This window comes from Capra hircus, chromosome 24 (genome assembly GCF_001704415.2).
Source record: "Capra hircus breed San Clemente chromosome 24, ASM170441v1, whole genome shotgun sequence".
Classification (NCBI taxonomy): Eukaryota; Metazoa; Chordata; class Mammalia; order Artiodactyla; family Bovidae; genus Capra; species Capra hircus.
Genome location: NC_030831.1, coordinates 23,735,585 through 23,754,882, shown reverse-complemented (window position 1 = coordinate 23,754,882; position 19,298 = coordinate 23,735,585). Strand labels below are relative to the sequence as shown.

The 19,298-nt window shown below is 40.0% G+C and overlaps 1 protein-coding gene across 1 annotated transcript in view; it reads left to right on the top strand.

The window, feature by feature from the left end:
• Positions 1-19,298, top strand: part of ASXL3 (additional sex combs like 3, transcriptional regulator) — a 198,720-nt gene that overhangs the window by 164,736 nt on the left and 14,686 nt on the right. Inside the window, exons 10-11 of the mRNA XM_018039352.1 lie at positions 12,827-12,923; positions 14,980-15,085. Coding sequence (XP_017894841.1) covers positions 12,827-12,923; positions 14,980-15,085 — 203 coding nt within the window. The remainder of the gene's footprint in view (positions 1-12,826; positions 12,924-14,979; positions 15,086-19,298) is intronic.

Sequence of the window (19,298 nt, the reverse complement as noted above, 5' to 3'; positions counted from 1 at the left end):
ATGGAGGTTAGGTGCGCCACCATCTGACTGAAGTAATTTAGCTATCTGGGATGGACAGGCATCCTCCGTTACTGACAAAGGGAGGCTTGTGTGTCTTAGGATTTTCACTTAGGTGCTCAGTGTCGGTTTGATTTAAGTGGCATGTTTGGCATTTTGTTATAAAAATTTACAAGTTGATTTAGAGTCTTATCTTTATGAAACTCTCCCCTTATAATGTGCTGTGTAAGTTGAACTGCTGGCTCGTTACTCATTTGCATTGCAGTTCAGCTTTTTTCATGGTTGTTGGCTCTCTTTGCAGATGGAATTTCTTTCTCCAATGAACTGCGCACTCTCTTCAAAGTAGAAAATGTTTAATAGATTACTCAGTGTAATACTTTCTAGTTGTATTCATCTGGCCTGGCTCAGGTTGCAAGAAAAAGAGATCTGATGAGTTGGTGGGGAGGATTTTAAGTAATTACAGGGGAGGAGGAAGGAGTTAAATGTATAGACCTCTCCATTCTTTTGTTAGATGATCTGGTATATCTTGGTTCTTCTCGAGACATCTCTTATGGTGTTTCAGACCTTATTTCTTTCTGTGAAACAGGGAGGAGGTAATTAATTGGTTATCTCAATTTCACAGAATGTCTCTCTCTGACAGCTTTGTCTTTGCCAGCCAGCTTTGGCATGAGTAGCAGGACTAATATTGCTCAAGGTTAAGGGACTGATTACTCAGAAGGGAACAGCAGAGTTCAGGTGACAAGCGAAAACACTAAGATAATATCTACCTGGTATGCAGCTCTCCAGTTATGACACCTAGTTTCAAAAGCAGGTAACTGCTTGCAAATGTTGCTTCTTTGGTATCAGTGGTATATGTGTTCAGGTGACGTCAACTGAAAAAGAACATACTTAAGAATTCCCAGGTTTAAAAGATCATAGCCTGACTACTCAGTAAATGATGGTTAGTATTATTAGATAGTGGAGAAGGCAGTGTCAACCCACTCCAGTACTCTTGCCTGGAAAATCCCATGGACAGAGGAGCCTGGAAGGCTGCAGTCCATGGGGTCGCTGAGGGTCGGACACGACTGAGCAACTTCACTTTCACGTTTCACTTTCATCCATTGGAGAAGGAAATGGCAACACACTCCAGTGTTCTTGCCTAGAGAATCCCGGGGACGGAAGAGCCTGGTGGGCTGCCATCTATGGGGTCGCACAGAGTCAGACACGACTGAAGCGACTTAGCAGCAGCAGCAGCAGCAGCAGCAGCATTATTATTAGATAGTGATTTCTTAAAATGTCGCTTTTCATAAGTATTATCTTTTAAAATCTCACTCACTAGAAAGTGGTTGAGTTCTTTCCATTTGTTATTTCTAATTCACGGAACAGCTTTGCGAGGTTGTTTACTTTTCCATTGAGTAATGAGAGAGGCTGAAGCTGCTAAGAATCTGGAGCATCTTCAGACAGATAGGAAATGCAAAACTGGGATGAGCAGCCTGATTTACTGACTTTAAATTCAGCCGTCTTTCCACTTTGATATGCTTGGTGCCTTAACCTAAGGAGAATGCCACGGAGCATCTTTCAAACATTAGAAGTTTGTTGTAATGTTTTTTGTTTTAATTTATTATAGTAACCTCTACATTCCACTCTGGAAGGATTTAAAACCTACCAGAGTATTCCTTCCATTTTCTGTTTTGCTGCACAACTGATTGATTTAATTTGAAAGTATCCATTGGTCTCACTTTGGTAGGTAGTGTTACAATAACATAACCCTGGTGTTGATAACCCCTTGGGTGAAAGCTAAAATCCATTGTCTGCTTTGTTTTCCTCTTTGTGACTTTACATCAGAAACAGTACCTAAAATTAGCTCCTGTTCTCTGTATGTTCCTTATAAAATCAGTTGTTGTTTTTTTTCACCCCTAACAAAAGCATCTTTTTGGCACTGCCATCGAAAGACTAGATAAGGTTACATAGATGCATCAAATAGTGATACAGCTAAACCACAACAAAATAAACAAGTATTTATTAAGAACCTGCTCTATCATGGAACGCAAATCTCTATCCCCATGGAGATTAGTCTGTTCTTTCTTTTTAATCCTTCTTCCTTGATAATGCTGCTTGGAGTCTTGTATTCTCTCTTTTAATCCCCTGAACACAGATAAGCAAGGGCTTTCCTGGTGGCTCAGTGATGAATAATCTGCCTGCAGTGCAGGAAATGCAGGTTTGATCCCTGGGTTGGGAAGATCCCCTGGAGAAGGGAATGGCTACCCACTCCAGTATTCTTGCCTGGAGAATCCCATGGACAGAGGAGCCTGGCGGGCTGCAGTCCATGGGATCACAAAGAGTTAGACATGACTTAGCGACCGAACAATGATATCAGCACACAGATACACAGCACAAAGACACACACACACACACATAGGCACATCAGGGGTACCCTGGGGTGTGTCTGTCACATCTACTAGTAGTTATTATAGCTCAACTTCTTGAGATCTCTCCCTAAATGAGCCCTAGTCAAAGCATTTTGTACATATTTAGGGATTTAATCCTCACAGAAACTCTGTGAAACAAATAGTTTGTTATCCTTAGTTTACAAGCAAAGAAATTAAACCCTGTAGAGGTGGATCTTTCTCAGCTAAGAGTATCCATTTTAAAAAAAGGAAATATGCACAAACAACAACAGATCTTGATGCTACATAATCCTTCAGCTACCACACTGTCAACCCCATTTCTCTTCAAACTGTATCCTTTACCTCTCTTTTCAGAGTTTTGATGAAAGTGAAAGTGCAGGTTGCTCAGTCATGTCTGCCTCTTTATGACCCCGTGGGCTATACAGTCCGTGGAATTCTCCAGGCCAGAATACTGGAGTGGGTTGCCTTTCCCTTCTCCAAGGGATCTTCCCAACCCAGGGATCAAACCCAGGTCTCCAACCTTGCAGGCGGATGATTTACCAACTAAGCTATCCTTCACCTCTTACAGGGCTTACTCATCCCTGCCTTCACATACATCACTGCCTAGAAATTAGTATCTCAGATAATCCTTCCGACATACATGGACCTGGAACATTGTGTCATTGTACATGTTACACAATTTTTCATTATAACATTTCAGGACAGGACCTGTCTTTTTGTTTATTGTTGTTGTTTTCCCCAACACCTAACACATAATGGTTTTGAGTAGAAGAATAAATGCCTGCATGCCAATTAAAGGAAGCCCCATGGTAGAATAAACATATATTCATTTAAGTGATAAAATCCTGTTTTACCACTTACCTATGTAGGTACTAAATTAATTATACTTACTATTATAAATATAGCTATAACTGAACAGTAGTGGGCTACTGCTGCTGCTAAGTTGCTTCAGTCGTGTCCGACTCTGTGCGACCCCATAGATGGCAGCCGACCAGGCTCCCCCGTCCCTGGGATTCTCCAGGCAAGAACACTGGAGTGTGTTGCATGAAAGTGAAAAGTGAAAGTGAAGTTTCTCAGTCGTGTCCGACCCTCAGTGACCCCATGGACTGCAGCCTTCCAAGCTCCTCCGTCCATGGGATTTTCCAGGCAAGGGTACTGGAGTGGGTTGCCATTTCCTTCTCTGAATAGTGGGCTGAGCCATTGTTTAACTGGGGAGAGGAGTATACTTCAGGCATAGATATTAACAGGCTATAAAAGAGGAAACTAAAGGCATACTAGTTAGCCAGGCCTGGAAGTTGTTATAGCATCTTTTCCTCCTCTGGGTACTTATTGTACCATTACAATGAACATTATTTTTTTTTCTGTCATATCCTAGATATTAATAAAGCTCTTATGGCAGCAGAAGCTATCTGTCCATTTCACAGTCCCTGGCAAGTAGTAGCTGCTTATGAAATGTTTGTTAAAGAAATGAGTGACTAATAGATAGTCAATTAAACACAGCTGTTCTGTGTAGTACAAGCAGAAACAGTGATTCATTGATTCCCACCACATTATAACAGAACCTTGTTTTATCTGTACAAGAACATGAACTTTTTTCACTACATAAAACTTTAGTATTATATGGTTGCATTGGAAGTTTGCTTTTGCATTTCCCTCCCACAGAGGGAACATTGATGAAAATACAGTTATAAGAGAGAATGTCTTTTAAGATATACACACATTCTCATATTTGCTAAAACATGTTCAAATTTTGTTTATCTACATTTGGATCAAAAAAGTCATTTCTCATCAAGCCCTGTCAGATTGTCCCAGTATGTGGCCAGGGGGTTGTTTACAAAGTTTAATGAAAAAGATGAACCATAAAGATCAAAACATACTTCTCTAATTTTGAAAGGGTGATTAAAGCTTGATCTGTCCATGACTTGACTTCTATCTTTAGATGTCTGTATTTCACTATTTTTACCTATTTCACCACAGGCTATGTATCTTCTGAGCAGGATGCTGAAGCATTAGAGACATTATAGCACTTTGAACAGAGAGATTCCTCCCTTTGCAATTTAAAATAGAGTGATTCTTAGAAAAAGTGGCAGAATGTAAATGTACAAAACAATGTCTTTAGAAAATGATATTTGCTTTTAATACTGTATATAAGATTAAGGTAAATCTCATTTAAGTAAAGTAATTGAAACTCAGTAATTGAAGTCTTTTAAGAATCAATATCAAAATGGTGTTTTCATATATTTTTAATATCATACACATCCCTCAGTGTGGATCTTCTGATTGTAAATGCTAAAATTTGTAGCAGCAATTATAAGAAAATATTTTTCTCTTATTTCTAGGGAATCCCTTTTGCTCATTAATTGGGACCTGAGAAATTGATTTCCAGCAGGTCTTATCCTGGGGCATGGCCTTCCTAACCACTTAATTGAACACTTCCTCTGTCTCGACTTGGAGGCTTGGGGAGGTGTCTGGTGAACAATTCTCTTGAGAGGTCCAAGAGATTCCATTCCAAAGGCAATGCTTATCTTAGCTAAGTCATTGGATTGTTAAAGTGTGTTTCCAGATAAAGAAAATGAAGAAAACTTTATTACATACATATAGTTATACATGATTATATAGGTATATGAAAAAAAGTGAAAGTGTTAGTTGCTCAGGCATAGCCAACTCTGTGACTCTATGGACTGTACCCTGCCAGGCTCCTCTGTCCATGAAATTCTCCAGGCAAGAACACTGGAGTGGGTAGCTATTTCCTTCCCCAGGGAGTCTTCCCGACCCGCATATATGTTTACATGTATTTTTTAATGAGGTGAGAATCTGCTCCCACAAGACTAGCTGTTATTTTGTCATCTTATAATCTTCTTTTGTTTTCAAACCCCTTGGCAGTTTACATACTTGCACATCTCATTTAATAATTAAATGTTACCCACACCTCTGCCTCAGGAGCTTTATTCTAGTTAACAGTTACACCTGCCATCACCCTCAGTAGAGTGGATCTTCCACCTCCCAAATTCTTCCCTGCTCAACTACTTATCTTGTGGTTTCTAACGTTCAGCAGGGATTTCCTGAGGAGCAAATAGTAAGAAGAAAAGGAATCAGCTTGACTCAGAAGAGAGGCTTTTATTATAAAACCAATTTTAATGGCCCATTATGACAGTGATGACAAAAAAGCCTTCTGCTTTTCAATCTAAATGTTGATTTCTTTGGTAATATTTTCTGGGATTTCTTTTTGTTCACATTAGCTTAGTTCCATGCACTTTTAAAAAAAATAAGGTGGAGGAAAGATGAAAATGTTGTTGCACTTTTTTCTTTGACATCCATATAGTTCCAGATAGTCTTGATTACAATTTTATAATGATAGTTTCTGTGTATTTAAAGAAAAGTTGTTATATGCACTTATACTTTGGGCTTTCCTGGTGGCTCAGTGGTAAAGAATCCACCTGCAGGCAGGAGTTGCAGAATATGTGGGTCTGATCCCTGGGTCAGGAAAATCCCCTGGAGGAGGGAGTGGCAACCCACTCCAGTATTCTTGCCTGGAGAATCCCACAGACAGCAGAGCCTGGTGGGCTACAGTTTACAGGGTCATAAAGAGTCCAATATGACTGAAGCAACTGAGCACACACACACATACCTCAATAAAACTTTTAAAAGTAACGTGAAATAATTGTTTCTTGCAGTAGGCTTTGAAATTGAGGTTGTTTAGACTTATAGCATCATCCTTTACTGTTTTTACTTTTTTATTTATTATGAATATTTGATTTTTGCAATGGACAGAAAGTTATCCCATATCTATATCTTAGAAATTTTCATTCATTTTGCTTAACAAGGATTTAGTACCTAGTGTGTGCAAATTCACTGTGGTAGGTTTATCTCATTTGACTGCTGCTGACAATGACACTTTCACAACTTTTAATATTGAGTTGGCCAAAAGTTCATTCCATTTTTTCCTTAGGATGGTATTTTTTTTTCCCCATAAGATAGTATTATAGAAAAACCTGAATGAACTTTTTGGCCAACCCAATACATCCTCTCCCAAACTGTATTTTGGAGAACACTTGTTTTTGTTCTGTGAAATACTGATAATTCTTCTAGAAGAGGATTGCAGGGTTTCAAAGTTTGGGAAATACTGCATGATGCTTTAAAATAAATCCTAACACATTCCAGAATACATGCAGTAAAGAAAATCATTCTACCATATTTAGGAAGTATAGGCTCTATTTATTGGATAGTAGAATCAATTTCCTTTTAGATAGATTATCCGTTAAAATTGTAATGCCTCATTTGAAAAATCCCTGTTTTGCAACACACAGTTTAGAAAATACTGTCTTAATGCAGTTTTAGAAATAGCATTCAAAAATTAATGGCCAAATTATCTTTAGCATGCCGTTGATTCTCTCTCCCTTACTAACCCATCTCTCTCAGCAGCCCTCTTTCACTTTTTATGTCTAACTTATGCTTAAAGAATTACATTTTCTCTTAAGGATAAAACTTGAGCCATACTTATAGAGAGTCTCCTGAGCCATCTGAATCATACTTAATGGTAAGGTAAAAAATGAAAAATTACTGTTTAGAGAGGATGAATTCCCCAACTTTAATTCTTCCTGGAGTATAGACTACAAGGGCACTGGATGCTTGTTCCAAGGTATAAGAGGGTTGGTAATAATTGCTTATAGTCTGTCTGCTCATTCCTCTTTTACTGTTGCATTAGATTCCTGGTTGGTCTCTCACTGACTAGGTTGTCCTTGCTCTAAAGACCCTATTGATTGTTTTATCAGACATAACAGCTAGTATAGTGTACTATACACAGTGTTGACCTGAGTAATCCCATATGGCTCGGTAGATATTAGTACATTCACAGTACAGCTCATCTTCTGGAAACTCTTTTCTTTCAGCTTTGATGCCATCTGCTTTGATTTTCTTCCCACCTGTGACTGCTTTTTCTCAGTCTTCCTAGCAGGATTTACTTCTGGCCATTCCTTCTGTGTTGGTGTTCCTCAGGGCTCTGCTTTATGCCATCTTCTCTTTTGGTTAGCTCTTCCTGGGTATTCTCACTCATATCCATGTTTTCAATTACACTTCCTTTACTACTAATGACAAATTTTCTTTGATTCCTTCCTCACCAGTGAGCTTCTTCCCTGAGTTTCCAGTATTGATTAAATCACCTTTACTTGATTCCCTTCTCCATACCCTTATATTAACATATTCAAAGAAAATCCCATCATTTCTTTGTCTAAGACACTACTCCCCCCTTGTGCTTTTACCTGTCCTAATGTCTCTTTCCAGCATCCACCAAATTAGCCAAGCCTTCTTCTTGGGAATCATCTTTCAAGCCTTTAGTTCACTCACCACCCAACACATGCTCACCCAGCCCCGTCATTTCTGAGTCCCATACTTCTACATGTCATCCATCTTTACTCCTGCTGCTGAGTAGTCTCAACACTTTCATCATTTGTCCCTTGGTCTTCTCTTGTTCCTTCTTGACAGAAGTCCCTGTTTTTAGTCCTGCATTTGTCCAGGGCATTCTTTATACTATATGCAGAATGATAGGTAAAAGACCTCAATTTGGAATTATAATCAGCATCTCAACCTTAATTGGTTCCAAACCAAACCTCCTCCCATTCTTTTTACATTGTAATAAATAGCGATTCATAATTTTAATTGCCAAGGCCACTTGCCTGCTCACTTTCTCTCATACCACACATCCAGTCCATCATCAAGTAGTATTGGCTCAACCTTCCGAATATAATTGGAACCCAGCCTTTCTTGCCATCTCTGTAGCTGTCAACCTAGCGCAGCTACCATCTGGATTATCTCAATAACTACATCCTCATGTCCCTGGTGAGTCTCTTGTCTTCTAAAACTGTGCTCTCCACAACAGTAGTTGCTAGCCAGCAGTGACTGTGGAGCTTTAGAAATATGGGTTATCTAAACTAAGATAATGTTCTAAAAATACATAGTGGACATCAAAGAATTAGTATACAGAGAGAATGAGAAATAGCTCATTGACAATGTCTCATATTGATTATATATTGAAACAACATCTTGGATAGGTCAGATTAAAACTGTGTTATTAGAATGAGTTTCATGTTTTTACTGCTTTCAGTGTGATTATTAGAAAAATTAAAATCACAGACGTGACCTGGTATTTATATTGCTCTTGGGCAGCTCTGAAGTCTTTTTTAAACACCCGAGTCAGAGCTCTCCATTTGAAATGTCAGAGCTTTTCATTGTTGGGCCCAGATCCCCCAGAGGCTCTCCAGCTCACTCAGAAGGGACCAGCCAGTCTTTTCAGTGGGCTGCCAGGCCCAGTATGATTCTGGTCTTTGAGCCCCTGTTCCTCCCACTGTCAAGGTCTCTCGAGCTCTTAGGGCCTCCTCGCAAGCCCCACCTGAGGGCCTCTGCAAGTACATCCATCCACTGAGCACACCCTCCCCCGATGGCTGGTGGCTTCTCCTTCACTCATGCAAGTGTCGGCTCCGGTGTTCTTGATCAGCAATGAGCAGAGAGGCCCATCCCGGACACACCATCTACATCAACAGATTCACAGTCTGCTGCTTACCACACTCTCAGCATGGACGTTTTCATCTTGTTTTGACTTTGTTTCGATTGGCTCCCTCCCCACTACCTGTAGAATAAATTCCAAACTGCTTGGTCTGTCCAGATGCCCTGTTAGGATTTAGCCACTTTCGGACTCTGCAGCACATTTCTCACTGTTCATCTAAGCAGCCCACCTGCCATCCATTCCAAATCACTTGCGTGCTAAGTCACTTCAGTCATGTCCAACTCTTTGCCTCTCTGTGGACTGTCGCCCTCCAGGTGCCTCCGTCCATGGGATTCTGCCAGCAAGAATACTGCAGTGGGTTACAATGCACTCCTCCAGGGGATCTTCCCAACCCAGGGATCAAACCTTCATCTCTCATATCTCCTGCATTGGCAGGAGGGTTCTTTACCACTTGCACCACCTGGGAAGCCCAAATCACTTGCAGGAAATCCCAAATTAGAAAAAGGGATACATAATCTATTAGATGTGCAAAGGATTATTATTAACCCAAGATATATTCTCACATAGAACAATATTAATTGAATGTCAAACACTGGATGGCTTGTAAGTAGCAACATCTTTTTAATCCTTTGCATTCCACTGATAGACATCCCATAAAAGGTATGTTAATGTAATCAACCCCAAAGGCAAGTGATATACTCACCAATCAAGACTTAAATCTTCGTGAAAGGAACTCTCCACAAATAAGATTTCCTTCCTTACACTTATTTTCCTCCAGAGCAATGAGCAAACACAGAGATTTTCTCCTTCTAATTAAAAATAAAACATAACTTATCAATAACTTCTTTAGATTTTTCATTGTAAGAAAGTTACATAGAATGAATGTTTCTATTGTGGGTAATCAGAAAAAAACAAGAATTTATAGCTCGGTGATAAATAAGTAAACCTTTCAGAAATGTTTATTGTTCCAGCTCATTTAAATGCCATGTCTTTTGGACAGTATTTCTTAAAGGCCATAAAATTAATTGTGTATTTCAAAAGTTTTATTGGCATGTATTTCCTAAGCCAAATTCAGCCCTCATGTTTAATTGTGCTGTCTCATACAGGCTGGAAGGCTGGCCATTAATATTATTTTTCTGTTTTAAAAGAAAAATAGTTTCCTCCAGGGCTAGCTTCCATATTCTTGAATGTGGTCATTTCACACTGTTGTGCATTTTCATGTGCTGAAATCTTGAGACTCTGTCAGAGCTAATCTGGATCTGGTATTTCTTTGTGTCTTAAAATTATGCTGAAATGTCAATTAATAACTCGTCATGTCCCCTGGCCTGGCAAAATATACTAAACTAAAATCCTGCATGTCAGCTACTAGAGTTCAGTGTTAAATCGTTCACTTACACAAAGCAAGGAGAGTGCAATAAACATTTATTGAGTACCTGCAATATAACAGGCATTGTGCATGGACTCCAAATTGTTCAGCACACGCATGTGCTCAGATGTAGAAAATCTAACTTTGTTCATCATAGCCTTCCATAAATGCACCTCATAGTAAACTACTTCACTTTTCTCTTCAAGGCACTTGCCTTCCACCTACTTGTTCTAACTGTTGGGGATACAGCACCAAATGGCATCCTTTGGTTCAGTTCATAACTGCATCCCAAAAGGTGGTGTCCAAAATTGTCCAATTTATCCACTCCCATTTTGGGGCTGTGGTGAGACCCTGAGGTGGAGACTGTCATGGAAGTGTCACCAGACGTCACAACTGCTGAGCCCAGGTGGGTGGGAGAGAGGGACCAGAAGCATCTGCTATATGTGGAGTACATTCGAAAATGAGGGTAGAGGCTTTTCCTTTTACTGCCGCTGTATTGCCTGCACCCAGACAAGTGCCAGGTACACAGGTTCATATAAGTGACTTAATAAGTATCTGGGCTTCCCAGGTGGTGCTAGTGGTAAAGAACCCACTTGCCAATGCAAGAGACACAGAAGATGCTGGTTCGATCCCTGGGTAGGGAAGATTCCCTAGAGGAGGAAATGGCAACCCACTACAGTATCCTTGCCTGAATAATTCCATGAACAAAGGAGTCAGGGGGCTACAGCCCCTGGGCTCGCAAGAGTCAGACACGACTGAAGCAACTGAACATGCACGCATGCAATAAGTATCTATTGGATGAAGATGAAGTCATTGGGAGGAAATGGTGAATCCATGAGTGAACAGTCTTGTGTGAAGTTTTCCAAGTGGACTAAATATTTTAGTGTGGTTATCGGTATCTTAGGTGAGGAAATGCAAGATCTCTAATCTGTGGCTGTCGTGATGGCAGCATTCAGCTTATGTCACATCTGTTCAGTGCCTCTCTTCTCTGGATTTTTTGACCATTATTCCATTTAGGTTAAGAGGAAAAGGGAGTACCAGAGGATGAGATATTTGGATGGCATCACTGACTCCATGGACATGCGTTTGCACAAACTCTAAGACAGTGAAGGGCAGAGGAGCCTGGTGCTGCAGTCCATAGGGTCACAAAGAGTCATACACGACTGAGCGACTGAACAAGAGATTCCATTTAGAGTCGCTAGTATAAGATTTAGTGTTCAACCCAGTTTTCTTCTTTGCTCCTGAATGATGGTTTAGCTGACACGTTCATGAAGTCATGGTTTGAGTTAAATTTTAAAAGAGGGACAGCGTTTCTGTGGGTGAAAATGGCGTGTAAAGAAGACAAAAAAAAAAAAAGAATGAAAACATGGGGATAGGAAATCTGAGTGTGTTTTCAGATGGCAAAGACTCCTTAGAGCTTAGGATATGAGTGTGTTTGTGAGAATAAAAAGAAATCTTTGAAGATATGACTGGAGCTACAGTTTGCCAAGCCTTTGAGTAGCAGGCTAAGACATCTTCACCTCTTCACGAACCGTCCAGTTACTGATCGCGACATCCTGTGTCCACAACACAGTTTACCCCCTGTACTGTATGCTTTGTATAAAACCATCCTGTCCCAATCCTGTTAATCTCCCAAGACCCTAACCCATTTCACCTCTGGCATCAAGTTCTTCTCAACTACTCAGGGCCACCTAGATATCTTCCCTAACTTTTTTTTTTTTTTTCCCTTCTTAATTCCCACTCACCTTATTTTTGGCATTGTTTAACTTTTTATATGTTTTCTCTTCACTCCACAGCTACTTACAAAGTCAGCCAAGGACACACTAGTTCTTTTTATCCCGTCTCAGCAGGCAGAATATATACCCAGAAAAGATGTTGTAAATAGTTGGAAAGTTAAAAAAAGCATCCAGTTTGGTGATGCTTCTCTGAATCTCTTCTATACATGAATTTTAAAAATATTTGAGGGAAAACATTAGTAGCATATAGAGTATACTGCTGTTAAACTTTGTATACTTGTTTCCTGTGTGCATCCAGAGAGGGGAGAAGAAGAGAGAGAGGTATGTATGAGAGCATGGGTGTGTTTTAATATGCTCCAGAACTTTCTGTTGCCTAAACCTCAAGACAGTGGAAGAATCCAAGTGATCTGACTAGATTTCTTTTGCTTTCACAAAAAATTCAGAAAATTTAATTTTAAAAAACTCAATCTAAAGGTGTGCACATATCTTGATTTTTCATTTGGTACCCCTTAAAGCACAATAAAATGATAAAAATAGAAAACTTCTTTGATTAAACCACATATATTTGTTATACTCACCACTGATAATGGAAATGCCTGATACAGACTTCCTTTAAATTGCTGTATTTAGTCATTATAATAGTCACTGTAAACAGTGCAGTTTTCCTACTAGGAGATTCATCTTTTGTTAAATTCCTTCCTTTCCTCCCTGCCTCCTGCCCTGTCTTTCACTCTCATTTTCTCTCTCTCTTACACATACCTTCAGTTTTCGCTTCTTTCCTGCTTGCTTTTGCTTTGAATTATTCTTGATGGAATCTTGTTTTTGTCGGCTTATTTCCTAGATGGGAAGTGATGGAATTTTACGCCTCAGTACTTCAGCTCTAAATAATGAATTCTTTGCATATGCAGCACAAGGCTGGAAACAGCGACTGGCAGAAGGTAAATTTCTATTTTCCATTATTATTTAACAGATTTGAGTACACATACTGTTCTGAGATTTGCACTCTTCTCTGATTCCCAAGTCATTTCCCCCACTGAAGTATACTTGAATTAAAACTCACATCCTATTTCAAATGACTTCATTAATTCTCTTATTATTCTTGGCAATTTTGATGTCCAGGAATTTTGAAGAAAGCATAGCATTATCTAGAACATGATAACAGTTTGATATAGCAAGATATTCTTTGGAATAATCATTTTAATTATATGTTTGATATATTATATATTTTCTTAATGCCTAAGAGTCTGAAGAATCTTCTTTTAATGTTGTCTTCCCCTGAAGGCACACTTTGCCTTATCCTTCCCTTAGTCACCAATCTTCTTGAAAGACCAGAAAATATCCAGTGTTACCACATTTTTACTCCCTTCCCCAAGCACGCTGTTACGGCTGGGAGTGGCCCAGTCTTGCACAGAGGAAACAGTTCTTTCTAGAGAATATGAATTGCTTTCTTGACTTTAAAGTCCAGTGTCTTCTGTCCTGCCTTTCATGTTGCTTCTCCAATATCTCACTTGTCTTCTACCCCATCCAATACATATTCGTATCTCTGTGCCTTGTGAACTGAAAGCTTGGTCACTTTTCAGAAGCTAACTCAAGAATCAGGTTCTATGCATGGTCTTCCCTAGTTGCTTTAGGCAGAATTAAGTGCTTTCCCTCTCTGTACTTTTACTACATGTATTCTTGTGACTTTTACAGGGTTTTTTACAGTATTATAGTTAACTGTGTGCTTTTTCTTTCACCAGAGCAGTTGAAGCCATTTCCTTTAGACATTCATAATATATCTCAGGTTGCATCCCAGGTACCTTTCTGACAGCCTTTTCTCAGCTTCCTTCAGGAGCTCCTGTTCTTTCACCTGCCGATAATAGTGATGCCTCCACCATTCTCTTCCCTGTTCTTTGCTTTTATAACTCTTCATGTACTCCGAGCAGCCTTGTTCACCACCAGGATTCCATCTATGGCCCATAAGCTGATAACGTCCAAAGTTGTCTTCAGCTACTCTTTCCCAGTCCTCAGTGCTCTGTTCCACAAGTCCGCAGGATCTTTCTAGCATCAAGCCCCTCAAAACCAAAATGCCAGCATTAAATTCTGTTCCCTTTAAATGTCTACCATTTCTTCTGCCTTCTGTCTCCTGAGGGCACCCCTTTTCTCACAGCTCCTAACTCTGGAACCGTAATGATACCTTTGTTCCTCTCCCTTCTCCCCAGGTCCATCTGGTTAGGAACTTGCGTTTTTGAATCTGCATCTTCTTCAACGTTCTCAAGATGCTGGCCTGACTGTAATCTCCATCTCTCGTCTATGCTACCTAGTAGCCTCCCTGCCAGTTTCTAAGTTGCTTATTTGGCCATTTTTCTCCCTCCCTGAACACCGCCAGGACCTCCCTCAGTCTCTTACAGAAAAACATTCAGGGCTCTCTTTAAAACGTGTGTTGGTTAATTGACCGCAGCCTATCTTTCCTATTCCATTTCATCCTGTATTTTGCTCACAATTGGCCTCTTAAAAGAACATAAATATACATATTCATATCTCTGTGCCTTGTGAGCTAATGACCTTATGAAAGCGTGGTCATCTTTCAAAGGCTAACTCAAGACTCAGTTTCTGTAGATGGTCTTTCTTAATCGATTTAGGCAGAGTTAAATACTTTCCCTACATTTATGAATATTCTTACTTATGGCCAATATAGGGCTTTCCGCCTTGTATTATTATACTCAATGGTATGCTTTGGCATTCACCAGATTGGTTTCATCAAGGACACTGAATATACACAGTTTCATTTACCACCTCTAGTACACAGTACATTTACTAAATGCTTTCAAGTCTGTTTGTGACTAAATTACTGAGTGATGTTCATAAAAAGAGAAGCCGTAGAAATATCATTAGCACTCAACCTGTTACTTTTCAGTATTTATAAACGTTTACTCAAATTAGTTACATATTCTCTTTATTAATTGGCAAAAGATATGACAGTTTTTCCTCAATATCTAAGCATTTTCTTTCTAGGAGAGTTTACTCCAGAAATGCAATTGCGGATAAGGCAAGAAATTGAGAAGGAAAAGAAAACAGAACCTTGGAAAGAAAAATTCTTTGAAAGGTTTTATGGAGAAAAGTAAGTACTAGAGCATTTTTTTGTCATTTCTCTTAGAAGGAAATGAAAATGTAATTCTCTTGCTTCACATAGCACACTCATGTGCTGTAAAACTTAATAAACCTGTGATAAAAGGCAATAGTCCCTCAGTGTAAGAAATTGCAGGTAAAATTATAGTGACACATCAGCACTTAAATTTTTTAAAAAAATGCATTTTCAATGGTTTATAACTCGCCCATGAAAATTCATTTTGGACTGAAAATAGCACATGAAATTCCAGAGAAGTCAATTTTGTCTTTCTTAACTGGATTTTAGTAAAAATCTGCTATTTTTTTAGTCTAAGTATTTTCATTAATGAATCATTAGAGATAAGCAGCCTTAGACACATATTCTGGAGAAGGAAATGGCAACCCACTCTAGTGTTCTTGCCTGGAGAATCCCAGGGACAGAGGAGACTGTCGGGTGCCACCCATGGGGTCACACACAGTCGGACACGACTGACGTGACTTAGCGGCAGGCACATATTTATTTCTCACATTTTTCCAAAAATGTTGACTCTGAGTATACATTTGTTTAGTCCTTATTTTAAGGAAAGCCTGAAGTACTATCTATTGCTCTGTCCATTCTTCCTCTATAACCACTTTTTTTAATTAAAAACCCTTTATTTTACTCAAGGATAGTTGATTCACAGTGTTGTAATAACTTCTGCTCTACAGCTGTGATTCAGTGTATGTATGTATAATAAATATATATTGTACATTCTTCTTTATATTCTTTTCCATTATGGATTATCATAGGGTAGTGAATATAGCTCCATCCATGTGATACATGGACTTCCCTGGTGACTCGGTCAGTAAAGAACCCACCGGCAAGGCAGGAGACTACTTGCATGTAGAAACCGAAGTCCTGTCCCTGGGTTGGGAAGATCCCCTGGAGAAGGAAATGGCAGCCCACTCCAGTATTCTTGCCTGGAGAATCCCATGGACAGAGGAGCCTGGCGGGCTATAGTCCATGGAATCGCAAGGGCTGTACACACCTAGCAACTAAACCACCTCCATGTGATACAGTAGGACCTTGTTGTGTATCCATCCTGTATAGAACGCTTTCCTTCTGCTAATGTCGAACTCCCAATCCCTCTCTCTCCTACCCCTTGGCAACCACCAGTCTGTTATCTGTGTCTGTGAGTCTCTTTTGTAGATAAGTTCATTTGTGCCATATTTTAGATTCCACATATAAGTGATAACATATTGTAAATGTCTGACTTAACTTCTGGGCTGATAATTCCTACGGCCATCCATGTGGCTGCAAGTGATATTATTCCGTTAGGGTTTATGACCGAGTAGTATTCCATTGTGTTTATGTACCTCATCTTCTTTATGTGTTCATCTCCCAGTGGACATTCAGGTTGTTTTTGCATCTTGGCTATTTTCAGCAGTGCTGCTGTGAACATTGGGGTGTGTGTATCTTTGTGAATTACAGTTTTTTCTGGATCTTTGCCCAGGAGTGGGATTATTGCCTTATATGACAATGGTATTTTTATTTTGTTGAGGAGTCTTCATGCTGTTTTCCACAGTAGCTGCACCAAGTTACATTCTCATCAACAGTGTAGGAGGGTATAACCACTTTTTAATTTCTTATTTTGATTTGTTTGTGTGTTTAAAGATAATGCCAGACATAGATAAGCGTGGTAGTGACTGAACTAAATTGAAAGTATCCTCTCCTTTGCCTCCCAGTTAACAGGGACACATTTTCCTTGAGCAGAATTTGAGTCTCACAGACAATCAGATTCGTAAGAAAAAAAAGAGGGATTTAAGAGCTGACAGTTGACAGTAACTTTAGATCATCTTGGGCTTCCCTAGTGGCTCAGCTGGTAAAGAATCCACCTGCAGTGTGGGAGACCTAGTTTCAGAAGATCCCCTGGAGAAGGGAATGGCAACCCACTCCAGTATTCTGGCCTGGAGAATTCCATGGACTGTATATACAATCCATGGGGTCACAAGAGTCGGACATGACTGAGCGACTTTCACTCACTTTAGACCATCTTAGGTAGAAGAATTTGTGCTTTAATTCTCACAAACACAACTGATGCTTGAAAGTGGTGTTTTGTATAGAAGACACTAAGGCAATACAACTTGTACCATTTGATCTAATTTCACAAAACTCCCCTGTAAATGAGGAAAAATGTCAGAGGGAGTCTCATGAGTGCACCTCATCCCTGGTGAATTGTCCTAAGTAGCCATCCTCAAGAGGAGGAAGGCTCCTTTTCAGTTGCTGCCCTGAGACCTTGGATGCATATACATATTTAAGCAAAACTAAAAGGCTGTAATCTCCTTTCTCAAAAATTAAAATTGCGGCCGGCTAGTTATCAGCCTTCTTATATCATTACTAGCACTATTACTCAAGCCTGCTGGCATCACAGTCCTCATTGCAGCTTTTAAAACTAGATACAAGACTTTTCTGGTGGTCCAGTGGTTAAGAAGGGACACAGGTTCAATCCCTAGGTTGGGAAGATTCCACATGCCACAGGGCAACTAAGCCTTTGTGCTACAACTATTGGGTCCACATGCTACAACTAAGGAAGCCCATGCACCTAGAGCATTTGCCTGCAATGCAGGTAGACCTGGGTTCAATCCCTGGGTCAGGAAGATCCTCTGGAGAAGGAAGTGGCAACCCACTCCAGTACCTTTGCCTGGAAAATCCCATGGACAGAGGAGCCGGTAGGCTACAGTCCATGGGGTCGCAAAGAGTCGGACACGACTGAGCGACTTCACTCACTTCACATGCACCTGGAGCCAGTGCTCCACACCAAGAGAAGCCACCACAATAAGAAGTCCGGGCCCCATAACAAAGAGTAGCCCCTACTTGCCAAAACTGGAGAGAACCCGCACACAGCAACAAGGACCCAGTGCAACCGTAAATGAATTAATTAAATTAAAAAACAGAGTAGATACAGATTTAGGACACCCACCCCAGACATACTGATTGGGGGTCTCCAGGAGATGAACCCTGGAATCTGTATTTTTAGATGCTTCTCCATCATGCTGATGTCCGGCAAGATTAAGAACCCTGCCTTCCTTGTCTTTTCTGACAAAGGGAGTGTTGGGAGCACTCTTGTCTGTAATGGAAGAAGCATAAGCAAGTCAGTCACCTCCAAAGAACCTGTCCTTAGTTTTTATTGTGTGTTGGGCCTGTTCTTTTATCAACTCAGTCTTCATCAAGCATTGTCTTTGTGCCACACACACTATGTCAGACAGCCCATGTTGCAAGACCACACAGAGACTTTTCCTCAGTCAGCAGATAATTCATTCAACAGTTCTTTTATTTAATTGACCCTTTCCTTGCTGCGGTTTATCCATAGAGTTTCTGTCCCATTACCTCCCTGGACTTCTTGCTTATCTTTTCTGATCTTTGATTACATACTGGATGACTGATGCATTTTGGACATTTCATTGACTGCCCTTCTAATTTTCTTACAGATTACCTATATTCCCTCAATACAGGAGGGATATTTTCCTCCCATCAGATAATTTGCAGTTGGCTGACACCATGTGCCTTCTCACTGCTCTGAGTTCTCCCAAGAATGTTACCACTGAAGCTCCCCTTTAGTTAAGATCTGTCTGATTTAGTTTTCTGCTCTTTGAGATCTTTATTTTGGTTCTTACTGGCTTACTCTGCCTTTAATCCAGGGTTGTTGTTCAGTCGCTAAATCGTGTCTGACTCTTTGCGACCTCGTGGACTGCAGCACGCCACGCTTCCCTGTCCTTCAGCATTTCCTGGAGTTTGCTCAAAATTGTGTCCATTGAGTTAGTGATGCCATCCAACCATCTCATCCTCTGCCATCCCTTTCTTCTTTTGCCCTCAGTTTTTCCTAGAATCAAGTTCTTTTCCAGTGAGTTAGCTCTTCACATCAGGTAGCCAAAGTATTTGAGCTTCAGCTTCAGCATCAGTCCTTCCAGTGAATATTCAGGGTTGATTTCCTTGAGGATTTTTGATAGAATACTGTCTTAAATTTGTTTTAATTACTTGTGTAGATATTATGAATATGCTAACCCAAAATTATAGTATATATTTAATAATATCCTTGTGACTCATCTGGCTGAAATTTGGCTGCCGGTGGGTGGGTTTTGTGTATTCTCCATCTAATCTAGTATCAGTGATATCTTTACTTGATCTGGCCCCAGGAGACCTTGTATCCAGCTGATTTTTCTGTTCTAAATCCATCTGTTGTGTAGTT